Source organism: Poecilia reticulata, linkage group LG22 (genome assembly GCF_000633615.1).
Source record: "Poecilia reticulata strain Guanapo linkage group LG22, Guppy_female_1.0+MT, whole genome shotgun sequence".
In the NCBI taxonomy this organism is placed as follows: Eukaryota; Metazoa; Chordata; class Actinopteri; order Cyprinodontiformes; family Poeciliidae; genus Poecilia; species Poecilia reticulata.
Genome location: NC_024352.1, coordinates 6025690 through 6038848, shown reverse-complemented (window position 1 = coordinate 6038848; position 13159 = coordinate 6025690). Strand labels below are relative to the sequence as shown.

General features: G+C 41.1%; 2 protein-coding genes across 2 annotated transcripts in view; both read left to right on the top strand.

Annotated features, from left to right (window-relative positions):
* Nucleotides 1-1309, top strand: part of slc39a9 (solute carrier family 39 member 9) — a 9211-nt gene extending 7902 nt beyond the window's left edge. The window contains exon 6 of the mRNA XM_017302404.1: nt 1247-1309. Coding sequence (XP_017157893.1) covers nt 1247-1309 — 63 coding nt within the window. The remainder of the gene's footprint in view (nt 1-1246) is intronic.
* Nucleotides 1310-2718: 1409 nt separating this feature from the next.
* The window catches only part of plekhd1 (pleckstrin homology domain containing, family D (with coiled-coil domains) member 1), a 12489-nt gene continuing 2048 nt past the window's right edge, over nt 2719-13159 (top strand). Inside the window, exons 1-12 of the mRNA XM_008398893.2 lie at nt 2719-3105; nt 5482-5575; nt 5659-5748; nt 7671-7747; nt 7854-7945; nt 8016-8068; nt 8854-8948; nt 9046-9139; nt 9528-9742; nt 10914-11046; nt 11904-12048; nt 12996-13139. Of these exons, the coding sequence (XP_008397115.1) occupies nt 2951-3105; nt 5482-5575; nt 5659-5748; nt 7671-7747; nt 7854-7945; nt 8016-8068; nt 8854-8948; nt 9046-9139; nt 9528-9742; nt 10914-11046; nt 11904-12048; nt 12996-13139 (1387 nt within the window). The 5' untranslated portion in view covers nt 2719-2950. The remainder of the gene's footprint in view (nt 3106-5481; nt 5576-5658; nt 5749-7670; nt 7748-7853; nt 7946-8015; nt 8069-8853; nt 8949-9045; nt 9140-9527; nt 9743-10913; nt 11047-11903; nt 12049-12995; nt 13140-13159) is intronic.

The following is a 13159-nucleotide window of genomic DNA, read 5'->3' as shown; positions in this document are numbered from 1 at the left end:
TGGCTGTCGTACAGTGAGATTTGGTGTTGGTTGTGATTTATTTTTATTTTATTTTTATTTTTGGTTGTGAAAATCAATTTTTATATATATTCCTGTACAGAGTGTAAATTTCTCTAACTGATCTTTTTTTTCCAAGTGCCATAATAAAGAAGCCAGTARCAAAAGATGACGACGATGGCGTCGTCGCCGTRACAACCATGCAATGGGGGGGAAAACCCAGATGAACCAGCTTGCAAACCTCTGGGTTTCAGGTGTCACTTTATCAATCAAGTGTTGCTCTTAAACCTTTCGGAAAGATAACTCTCTCCTCGACGCCTGCATCCGCTCCCTTTCCGGTGCATGGATTCCCGTAAAAATCACACGCAAAGGCCGATCTTTAAAGACAGCCGCCATTTTTGTTACGTCGCTTTTTCTTTGTTTATGGTTTCACTTTCTATCGCTAGCGGTTTCTTCCCTCTGTAAAACTTACTGTAAATGAAAGCATTCTGTACATATTTGTCTTAAGTGATTGTTGAGTTCAGATGGAGGGCATCTCGAATGACAAACATGTCTTACAGAAAAGGAAAAAAAAAACATCTTTAGGGACCATCAGCTCAGGAGAATAGAGTATAATGTCTGTGAAGAACTTTTAACGTGTCGGACGATTGTCTCACTAGTAAGAAAGAGCAGTAAACCGGGAACGGGCGGCGAGGATTCTGGGTTAAATTGCTTCGTTTTGCTGCRGTGAAGCCTGTAAAYGGTGTGTACAGTTTAACACTTGTAATGTGATTCCTGAATGCGGATCCGTGACCTCCGCCGCCGACTCCAGTCCCAATAAAACTGAAAGTCCATTAAAATCTGAGCGGGTTGCTCATYTGTCTGTATGGTGTTGATGTGCCACTGTACCCGCTCACAGCAGCGTGTCTGTAAGCTTGTATGCTCCACACAGCGACCTTTCTCCACRCACTCAATGGGGTATAAAAAAAATGTGTATAAATACTTTTTCCTATATGAATTTCTTGTCTTATTTTCCCTTTTCTTGTACTTGTATGAATTGTTTTGTGCCTCCAGATTACAGTTAAAGACTACATCTTTCAGAAATGTACCTTAAAGGGGCAGCATTGTGTTTTCCAGCCACATAAATTAATTTTATAGCACGATCAAGTAAGTTTGTTACTTTCAGTTGCTAAAATTGCCGTATACGTCAAATAAGACTTAAAAGAATTTGGCTTGGTAATTTAACGCCTTGAAACTGGTYCTCTTTAAGGAGCTCCTGCTCTTCCTGAAACTCCACCTTCAGGAATTTCATCACAGCATCGCTCCTGTATGAACCCTTTAACTACGTGTTAACAGGTGTTTGCTAATTGCTGCTGGCTAGTCTGAAGGAGCAGACTAGGGGAGTTCTCAATGCTACTTCCACCCAGGCATTTTTCCCAGCTCAACAGGTTGCCACGGGAGATTAACGGATTTCTTAAAATGCAGGAAAGAATTAAGGAAATGCTAAAGGTATGTGTTTGATGAGGSAATAACATTACATGATGTAAAATGCAAAAAGTTGATTTTGCATAATRCTGTCAAGACATTTGTCTCTGATTGAAATTCAGTGACTTTTGAAGGATAAACTGTTTATGACTATGTATTAGAGCCTTTGTAGATAGAATAAAAAATTTTTAATTTATGGCAAAACGTTTGAAAATTTTCTGGAAATAAAAAAAAAACTGGGAATTTMTGAGTCTAAAAAGATGAAAATGTGCTAGAAAAAAGTCTGAAATTTTGAGATTATTCTCAAAAATAGGGGAAAAAAATGGGAAATTTCTGAGTTTCAAAAATGTTTGTTTTGAAACTGTTTCCAAAAGTCTAATATTTTTTACTTTTAAAAATAACATTTTCTTAAAAAAATAATTAAAAAAGCATTTTTTTTAGCAAAATTTGAGATTTCAAGCTTAATCTCAAAGTTTCTTAGTGCTTATTATTAATTATTATTATAATTATTATTGTTATGTACTCCTCTGTTTTCTACAATGGCCCTGACCCGCATACATGGTTTCAATTTTGGCGGAGGTCAAATTACAGGACTTCGAAGTCACACTTTGAAATGTTGACAATGATTCATAAAATCACGGGAAACGACATTAAATTGCATTTTAACATGACAAAAAAAAAAAAAAAAAAAAAAGGTCAACACATAGACAAAGTTATATAACTTTGAGACTTGTCCTCTCTGTCCGGTTCGTCCAGGCCGTTTCATCTGGAAGCTCTCCGCGCGGCTAATGCGTCTCACCGTCCTGGACGCTAAAGCCGAGCCGCGGGTATCTGTATAATCCGCCGCCCTTCCACTCAGACACATGTGCTGGGAATTAATCTGACACTGAAGCTGCATGTCAGCCTCTCCGGGCCCTTTTACTAGAAAGTCCTGCCATACAAACAGATGTTCTGCTCACCACTCGCTGCTTCTGAAACATACGGAGGGAGCAAATTATAAATATGAGAGAGAGAGAGAAAGAAAAGAGAGAGAGAGAGAGAGAAAAGAGAGAGAGAAAGAGAGAGAGAGAGAGACCCAATAGGTCATACCTGCCGGTAGCTGTAAACTGAGAGTGCTGTAATCTGAATAACAGCTTTTACTGGCCGGACTCTATCGACCGGCTTCAGATTTAGCAACTCATTCCTAAAGCTTCCCTCCCTCCCTGATGTGGGTCTGTCTGCCTCCAGCTGATGAGCGTATTGGCAGCTGCATCATTCCAGCCTGCTGAGTTATTGGGATTTGCCTCCTGCTTCCTCCTCCCCCTGCCCGGCATCGAGGCTGGATGCGCCTGCAGGATCTCTGCGTGTTTCGTTTCTGATCGAATGTTGTTGGACTAATTGTTATTGACAAGACTGTGCAACACTTTTTTTTATTTTATATATATCTATATCTACATTTTTTTTTTTTTTTGGCCCCACCTCCCAGGGTGAGGGGAATTCTGTTGAGGGGATGTTCTCATCTTCATCCAGAAACTCTTTGCTGTCACCCTGGACGTCCATGGAGCAGTCAGACTCCGAAGCGCTGGACATCAGCACCAAGGTGCAGCTGCACGGCGTGCTGTGGAAGAGACCCTTCGGACGGCCGTCGGCCAAGTGGTCCCGCAGGTGAGTGGAGGAGAGGAGTATCTGCACTGTAAAAACAAAAACAAAAAAAACCGTAAATCTCACGGTGTACGGTAACTCTTAACAGCCGTGGCTCCCAGAATTCCACCGTAAAATTACCGGTAAAGCATTTTACTCTTTCACGGTTAGACGGTATTGGCTTTTCTTTCTTTTCTTTTCTTTTTTTTTTATTTATTTTTTTACATTTCACGGTTAAAAATGATGCTGGAGTCGATGTTTTGCTGCAAAAGCAAACATTTTAGCTTAAAGGTGGGAAAAAAGACAAATGTTTTCCCGTAAAATGAACATAAAAACAATGAATGTAAAAATGTACAAATCACAATTTTCACCGATTCATTTATCAACAGCAACTTCACATCAAATCAACAGTTTGAGTTTACTTTATGGGTTTCTTCCTCTCACAATATTACTGTTTATCATGGATTTTTTTGGTTTGTTTTTTTACAGTGCGTGATCTCTCTCTTTTTTCTTTACTTGCTTTTCTGGGTTATTTCAGGTATTTCGCTAAATTCTGCATTTGTACTGCATATATTAATTCCACTCAAAAGYGTCTGAGTGGATCTAAAAGATGGTTCGCTTAAAGAAAATCCGTTACTTAATTTGAATCTAAAAGCTATATAAAGTAAAAATCCTTATTTTGCTCCAGAACCATGTGACTGCAAAAACATCAAATCTTATTTTTGGTCTAGTTTCCAGTGCAAATATATTTGGAATAAGACAAAATTGACTTCAAAGTAAATTTTCATCACAGTGTAGGAGTTTGTTTTAAGTCAATATTTCCTCAATATTGATGAAAAAGTACTTATAACTGAAATAGTCTGTCCATGGAACAAGGTATTCAACTTATTATTGTTCCGTGGACAGATTATTTCACTTCCAGCTTGTACTTTTTCATCAATGCTAAGGTATTAAGGAATTATTGACTTAAAACAAGCTCCTATTGTGCTGAAAAATTACTTGCAAGTTAGTTTCAAGATATCTCTGTGTGTGTGTGTGGGTGTGTGTGTGTGTTCAAAAATGATTGTTTTAATCTCAAGAGATTGAACTAATAAAAAAATAAAACATTTGAATTTTTCAACCATAACATTATAACCACCACACCACCAGTCTTGTTACTTTGTAGTACTTTGCTAAATGATATCTGATAACAGTTATTAAGTTGTGCTATTTTGACTTCTTATATTGTCACAATTTAACAATGAAGAGAGTGGGTAACAAAAAAAAAACCTCAATGAAAGGATTCTAATGGGCCAAAAAATAAAAAATAAAAATAAGAGAAATGTCGAATCCTTTTTCAGAGCTGAACTGAACACAGCTGGACAATCGAAATCAACCCTCACGAATTATAGCTAATGGGATCTTTGTAAACATCTCGAGGAGTTCTGTCCAGTCCATCATCCAAAACCCAAGAGTGTTGTGCAGATGAAAACATACAAAGACCTAGCTGTTCACCGACATTAACAAGCTGGACAAGAATGGCATTAAGTAGAGAAGCGGCCACGATTCCCACGGTGACTGGAGAAGCTGCGGGGATACACAACTCAAGTTGAAGAAGGCTTTTATTGAAAAGAAGCCATAAGACGTCCCATTTAGACATTTTTGAGTCAACAAGTGTGAACATACAGCCAGATCTGTAACGGAACGGCTTAAATCCCAGCATAGTCATGTATTAGAGTGGCCTAGTCAAAGTCCAAAGCAAAATCCAATTGCTCTCTCGCCAAGTGCAGGAGTTTCAATCAAAGGGTCTAAACTGGACTTGCGTGGTAAGGAGAGACTTATGGCCAAAACACAGGAGATGATTTACTTTTGAGGTATAAATGTCGTTAACGGAGGTTATGGTGTTGGTGCGGCACATACTCGTTAGCTTCAAGAGATTACCGTTGGTCTGATAGTTTTCTAAAGCGCATGCTTTTTACTGCTTCGGTCATATTCTAAGGTGTTCAGATTCCCATTCCTAAACTATCGATCTGCTTCCACCGTGCTTCATGATGTTTATCTGTTCACTTGCGATGACGTTTCCTTTCACATGAGATGACGAGCTCAAAGAGTTTGATTTAGCAGTGCTTGCTAATGCTCAGAAAACAGTCATGGAGTTGGAATTTAAAGGAAAATTCCTTTAAATTCAATTTAAAACAATAAAGGAGTAAATTCCGTCCATTTTTCCTTAGTCTAACGTTGCTTGAAAGCAAAGTTTTATGCTTTTTGTGGTTCCGGTCCACTAATATAGGTTGGCATAGAAAGTAAAGCTAGCTGAGCTGCCTGGCAGGGCTGCTGATGTTGACTACAAGAGCGTTGGCAGATGTCGGTTCTTTTCAGGGTTCACTCACTGCTGCTTTCATTGTCTCCTCGGTACAAAAGATTCTTCATCATCAAAGACAGCTTCTTGCTCTACTACGCAGAGAGCGAGAAGAGGAGCTTCGAGAGCAACCGGTACTTCAATATCCATCCCAAGGTGAGCAAAACGCCTGGCCACAGTCACCGCCAGGTTTCTGAGCACGTTCTCCTAAAAACCGTTTGGCTTGTTTTCTGTGCCAGGGAGTCATTCCTCTGGGAGGATGCGTGGTGTCGTCCAGCGAGGACATGGGGATGCCTTTTGCCATTGTGGTCAACCTTGAAGATTTTACAGTAGGATTGAGTTTTCTCTGTAATAGATAAATGCTCCTGTGAGTTGCAGGAGCACCATTTGACCAGTTCATATTACAATTGGCTGCACAGTGGCGCAGTTGGTAGAGCTGTTGCCTTGCAGCAAGAAGGTTCTGGGTTCGATTCCCGGCCTGGGGTCTTTCTGCATGGAGTTTGCATGTTCTCCCTGTGCATGCGTTGGTTTTCTCCGGGTACTCCGGTTTCCTCCCACAATCCAAAAATATGACTGTCAGGTTAATTGGCCTCTCTAAATTGTCCCTAGGTGTGAGTGTGTGTGTGCATGGTTGTGTGTCCTGTGTGTCTCTGTGTTGCCCTACGACAGACTGGCGACCTGTCCAGGGTGTACCCTGCCTCTCGCCCGGAACGTTAGCTGGAGATGGGCACCAGCAACCCTCCCGACCCCACTAAGGGACAAGGGTGAAAGAAAATGGATGGATGGATATTACAATTGGAACTGTAACAGTTCCAATTGTACCAGTTAGGTTTCCTGGTATTTTCACCAGGGTGGAGGGTTGAGCCAACCCAGAGCCTGCCTTGGCCCATTGCCAAGCAACTTTTAATCTGTGTTTTTGATTGTCATCCTGGTAGATGAGCCAGTTGCTACAGCTTTTTCAAACCATSTGGCCCAAAGCTGTCACCATAAAAGTCTAGAAAATTGATTAGGACGATTAGTGAAATCACGAACTTGAATCTGCTCCTGCTGGAATACAACTGGAATACAAACGTCAGAACGTTTGAGGAGTAAATTCGGTTTTTCATCAACATGGGCTGACCAGGYGCTTCTTCCAAAATCAACAAGCTTTAAGGAAACGCGTGTCTGCAAATATTGACCAGCCAAATGTCCWTTGGAGAAACGTTTTACAGTCAGATGACAGAAAGATTCATTTAGTTGTCATTTTACCTCATTTTTGACGTCACACTACACTGTGGGTTATTTTACCCCATTTTCSGCGACATTAGTGTACTATGACATTATTTGCGATGTCGTACTGCATACTGTGTCTCATTTGAACCCATCATGGTACTATTTGTCATTTTACCTCATTTTTGACATGAGACTATACTATATCTCATTTGGCCTAATTTTTGTCATTGTGTGAATTTACCTCATTTTCGACAAAATTCCATACTACGTACACATCATTGGTGACGCATATACTGTATCTGATTTGGCCCCATTTTCCACGTAATGTTTCCTTTTACCTCATTTATGTCATCATACTATTTGTCATTTGGCCACATTTTTGACTTTATACTATATAATATGTGTCATTTCATCTGATTTGCAACATAATGTACTACGTGTCCTTCAATCTCATCCCAAACTTTGTGTAATTTGGCCTAGTTTCAGTGTCTTACTATACAATGTGTCGCTTTACATAATTTTTGACATCATACTATTGGTCAATTGGCCTATTTTTTGATAACATATCAGGTKATTTGACCTCATTTTCGACATCATTCATTGTTCTGGTAAAACACCATTTTCTTCCTAACAAATAAAATGAATTATAGAGTTCCTCTAAACACAACTGTCCTTCAAAAAAGCAGCTAGTTAAGACTAAATGCACCAGACTGAAGACTTTTGACATCCAGCTTACGGTAGAAAGAAAAAAGAGAAAGAGGATAAATTATGCAGATGGAAATTATTGAGCTTGTTTTAACTCATGCATTTAATTGATTTATGGTTCATTGCGACAGGCCTAGTCTCGCCTCGCGATTTTAACCTTTAAGAGTTGAAGCAAACATCTAAATCTCCACCTGATTTCAGAATAAAAAAATAAAAAAAATCTCTTTGATCCCGGACTTCAGTATTTKACTACCCCATCAGAAATCCAACGTTTTAAATCTTGAAGCCATTACCGACAAAAAGCTGATGCTACGTGCATTTCGTCCTCCCCCAGGGGACCGTCGTCCTGGCTGCCGAGTCTGAGGAGGAGCAGGTCCAGTGGATAGAGATGCTCCAGGAATCAGGGAAAGTGTGAGTATCTAAAGTCCCTCTGCAGGGATCGAAGTAATCGATAAAACAATGTCAGGGKTTTTGAATCTTTTCCTCCTCCTTGCAATTTCTTTCCGTTGACGGACAGCACATGGAAGAACTCGCAACTCGGGGAGGCCATGATCGAGAGCCTGGAGGCTCAGGGGCTGCAGCTGGCCAAGGAGAAGCAAGAATACCTGGGTAAATATGAGCAAGCTCAGTGGACGAGTAGAAAGGATTATTTTTTTTTATTGTGTTTGTTTCCTTAAAGATAAACTTATGGAAGAGACAGAGGAGTTAAGTCACCAAAGAGCACAGAAGGAGGTGAGGTCCTGGTTTCAGTGTTTTTTTGTTTTGTTTTTGTTTTGCTGTTCAAAAAAACCATCCAGTGCAAAGCACTCATGTCGGGGGACACTTAACACTGCAGTATGTAACTTTGATTTTTAAAAAAAAAAGTTAATTTTTTTCTTTTACATATTTGTTAATATGTTTAAAAAAAAAACTCATGACCAACTCGTGACAGCGTAATATGGGATAGATAATCTGTGAATCTGACCTCCTCCGCCTTCTCCCTGCCGACTGAAGAAATGCACCGCTCTTGGTCAAAAYTGACCAATCAGAGGCAGGAGGAGGGTCTTAGCGCTGTCAATCACCACCGTAAATGTGCTGCGAAATGTGTTAATGGCAAAGAAACAACTCACCACAACAGGAAAACCACTTATCTGCTCACTGTTTGACATACTAGCCAAAGCTAGCTAACATTGCTAGCATTAGCTGGCTAACATTGCTTGGTAAGAATTAGCATTCACGACAGGCATTGCTGATGGGAGAAGCTGTATTGAAGCAGAGATCAAGGAGGGGAGGAAGGACCGAAGAGCAGCGTGCACACGCCCATGATTGACAGCGCTAAGATCCGCTTCCCGGCTCTGATTGGTTGCTTCTAGTTAGCGCTGGTAGCACTGGGCGAAGGCAGAGGACCTCAAGTTTTTTTCCTCTCACACCGTACTGCCACAGCACAGCGACGGTTTCAACAAACGTGTCAGAAATGAGTTTTTATTTTATTTTATGTAAACGTTGCACGTCGCAGCTCTAAGTGTGCATTTCTACAGGAGCTGGAGCGTCTCAACCAGGTCCTGGAAGAGGAGAAGAGGAAGTTCGAGGAGGTGGTTCTGGAGCTGAAGGCGGAGCAGGAGCAGATCAAACTGTAACTAACCAACGCTTCACTTCGCTTCAGGATTTCCCAGAGACGACGAGCGCGTTTGTCTGAGCGTGTTGCGTAAAAATGCTTCTTGCCGTTGCAGAGACCTCGATGACACAACTCAGTCCCTGAGAAGTGTCGACCGGGAAAAAGAAGAGCTGAGTTGCTTAACAGATACGCTTCAGAAGTCCATAGAGGTATTTTTTGTTGTTGTTGTTGTTTTCGCCGCGACGCAATCAATTCTTTACCTCATCCTTAATGCGCCAGAGAGCCAGCAGTTTACACACAGTCCGTTACTTCCTCCTACCAAGGCTTTCCAAATGCTTTCATCGTGTTCAAATGAACTTTTAACCCATGATGTCCTGAAACCTGTGAGTGTTTTAGAACCTGTTAGAAGGAAGCAGCTTTGTGCATATTTACATATCAAGCTTACAAAGTTGGACATAGTGATTGATCGCGATTAACCAAGGCGCCAGAGTGCGATTAATCTGATTACATTTTTTTAGTCGATTAACAGCACCGGTGAAAACCAACAACAACCAGAAACCCAGCATGAACTATAGAGATGTTGCTGTTTGTTTTCAGGAGCTCTCCCAGGAGAAACAGCGGAGACTTCTGATGCTGGGGGTGAAAGGTCAGGAGCAGGAGGAGGAGGAGGAGGACCAACAGAGTTCGGGGTCGGCGTGCGAGGACCCCGTGGACGGAGAGGCGGCCCGAGACCCGGAGGTGCTGCAGGACCTGCGGCACATCGAGGAGCAGATGAAGATCCTGCTGAAGGAGAAGGAGCAGGCCGACGAGAAGTGAGCTTCCTGGCTTCCCTCGCATGTTTTCCCGTTTCCCCCGTCGTAGGTCCGTGCTAATGGCACAGTGGAAATGTGTATCGATCCGAAGCCAAGCAGCTCATTGACGAGGCTGCAGTAAGTGGGGATATTACAGGTTGCTGCCATCGACTGTGAAGCACTAATGCTCGGCTCCGACATGCGATCCATCGCGCCGCGTTTTCCATGAGCGGGTCAGTCAGGCCGGCCGCTCGACGACTCCCATCGGATTCATGTCTTGCTGCGTAAACGCGCAGGGCTTTTCCTCGCGCGTCCATAAGGTCGTATTGATCTCCGCTCGCACGCCGCGCATACGAGTCAAACGCTTTTTAACCCCTTCAGAAGTAAAAAGAAATGAAGTCATTCAAGAGGTGTGAGTTTATATTTTAAAAACTCTAAAAAAAAAAACATAAAAAAATAAAGCAAATCGATTTGTGAAATCAGAAATAAGTTATAAAACGATTGCAGATACCTTTTCTTTCTTTGCATGGTAACACTCCTGACCTCTATCAGAATGGACATTCAATTAGAAAAAAAAAAGTTAAATTTAATGATAGAAAGTATTTTCAAAAGCTTCGTCCAAACTATGACTGACCTGACTTTGGACCTTTGTGTCCACGAGAGACGCTGACCGACACACACCTTCTGTCTGAGCGGCCACACAAAAAATTAAAAAGTCAGGAGTTATAACACTATAAGACTTGCAAAGCTTCTTTATCATCCATCTTTGTTGAAGCCAAACTGTGTGATGCTAACCAACCAATAGGCAGAAGTTGAAGTGTTAAGACTCCGCCCTCCTCATTTGCATAAATAGACAACAATGCATACAGAAATGGAGAAGTAAAGAGAGTTCCTTCAGCAATGCCACAAAAACAAACGCAAAAAATATATAAATTTCTTGACATAAAAAATGCACGTATAACAAAAAGGAAAAACAATATAGACATTTCTGCTTTTATTTATTTATTTTTTAATTATGTCAGTTTTGGTCCTCCATACCACCCAGAAACTTTACTCAAGTAAGAGTAACAATACCTCATAATAGTACTACTCAAGCAGTAGTAAAAAGTACTTTTTGCTCGGGACGTGTAATCTAATTTATTGAATATGAGCTGAGCTCAGTGTTCCTTGCTTCCTGTCCCTCTCTGTGCAGGTTGAATGAGAACGAGCAGCGCTCCAAGCTGCTGCAGCAGGAGAAGGAGTACTACTCCACCCAGGCCCAGACGCTGCAGCAGTCGCTCTCTCAGCTCACGGCGGACAAGCAGCAGACCGAGGCTGAGCTCAAGGTGACAGAGCACGCAGGGCCGGAGCTGAATTAGATTTGTGGCCCCTCTCCTTTATAAGACCCCCGACGCCCCCTCACTAACAGCGTTTCAACACAGATTTTGGTGGAATCTGGGGGAGGGGGCGGGGCTTAATGAGCTTAGCTTAAAATCAATCAGCGATTATTGTTTACAGAACAAACTGAGCTCAAACACAAAGATTAAACTTGTGGCATCAGATTGTATCTATGGCAACACAACAAACAAGATTATTCATAATACTTTTATAAAATAAACTTCCTTTCAGTCTTAAAGGGGCATTATTACTGCCCCTTTAAATAAGAAGAAAAACAAAATCATCTCTGCTAAAACAGTCAAATCAAGTTCTCAATAAAACAAATATAAACATTTTTATCTACAAAACAGATGAAATGCTAAGTTCATTTAAATCAATGCTAAAAACCCACCTGCTTGGAGGTGACTTTGATTCTATACATTTTATATTCCTGATAAACTATAGTTTTGATTAATAATTAATTACTTATCTACTTTTATTTAAGAATAATAAGTTTTTTTTCTCTATTTTATACATGGTAGTTAATTTATAATATAGTTGTTTTTTTTGACAACAAAAAAAATCACTTGGCAAAAAAAAATTACTTAGGCCATTATTAGGAAGGTGACGATATTTATCGATATAATATAGTATAATCGTTTTCTTTCTTTTTTTTTTTTTTTATCAAATAATTATTTGAAACTTCAGTGAAGGTGACTTTGTTTCAAATATATTTATTGAAAGAAGAAGAAAGAAAAAAACAACAACATTCAAACGGGCATTTACGGTTGACATGTCCATACTGATGGTGGCTTTGTGAGGCCAGGCGGAGATCCAGTCGCGCATGGAGCTGGAGCAGCGGCTGAAGCAGGCGGAGGAGGCCCTGCAGGACCTGGAGAAGGGCCTCAACTCGCTGGAGCGGACCAAGGAGAGAGACGAGAAGATGAAGGGGGACGTGACGCAGCTGAGAAGTGAGCGTTAGCAATTAGCGCGTGTTTAGATAGCGTTAGCTAACCTCATTTTGTGCTAACGAGCTGCAGTAGCAGCACAGCTGTGCGAAGGTCGCTGAAGGAGAACTCTGGTCACTCCATATTAAATGTTTACAGGCATTTAGGACGCTGCGGCCGCAGTCTGGTCTGCTGCTGACTGAAGTAGCTTCAGTGAAATGTTAGCTGTGTTAGCTATTATCAGATCTCATCTAGCGGTCTGTACAGGTATTTTAAAGGCTGCTTACCTGTATGATTGTGAACTTTGATGCTGTGGGTTTTTTTTTTTTTTTAGCATAATCCTTGTGTGACAATAGGTGGTATATACTGCCACCTATTGTCTAATCAGTGTAAATTCATGAAGAGTTCATTCAATTCTCAACAGCTGAAACGTGAGGGGATATTTTCACTCATCTTTGTACATTACGAAACCCTTAGAGGTCAAATAAAATAAATCTAATTTGGCAGCATACAAAAAAACTGATTTGATTTGACTGATAAAATAATATTCGCCCCTTGTAGGGAAATTTTATTTAAACATTTGAGTGGTTAAAATGGACATCACACACCTCTGGTTTTATTTTATACATTGTCATATTTTTAGACCTCATGTCCAAATTCTCTGAAACCTCATGACGTTTTTCCCTTTGTGGACTAACACACCCTGAAATGCCTGAAACCTTTAATAAAAAAWTTCTTATGTTAGTTTTGGCACAAAACGGCTCATTTTTATCCACTTCCTGTGAAGTTTGACATTTCATAACAAAATCGATGCAGCTGATATTAACAGTAGAACAAACACAAAGGAGGCACATTTGGTCATCTTTGCCTGCTGTCATCTCTCACTGCAACAATTCTTGTGTGTTTGACGATTGTGTGTGTGTGTGTGTGTGTGTGTGTGTGTGTGTGTGTGTGTTCGTTCGTTCACCCAGAGTTCTTCGAGGAGTGCATCTGTGCAGCGGAGATCGAGGCGAAGCTGCCGGCCATCATGAAGAACGCCGTTTACCTGCACAAAGCCGCCGCGCGCAGGATCAAGAGCTGCCGCATCCAGAGGAGAGCCTCCAGACGCCACTGGTGTGAGTGCGAGTGCTTCGCA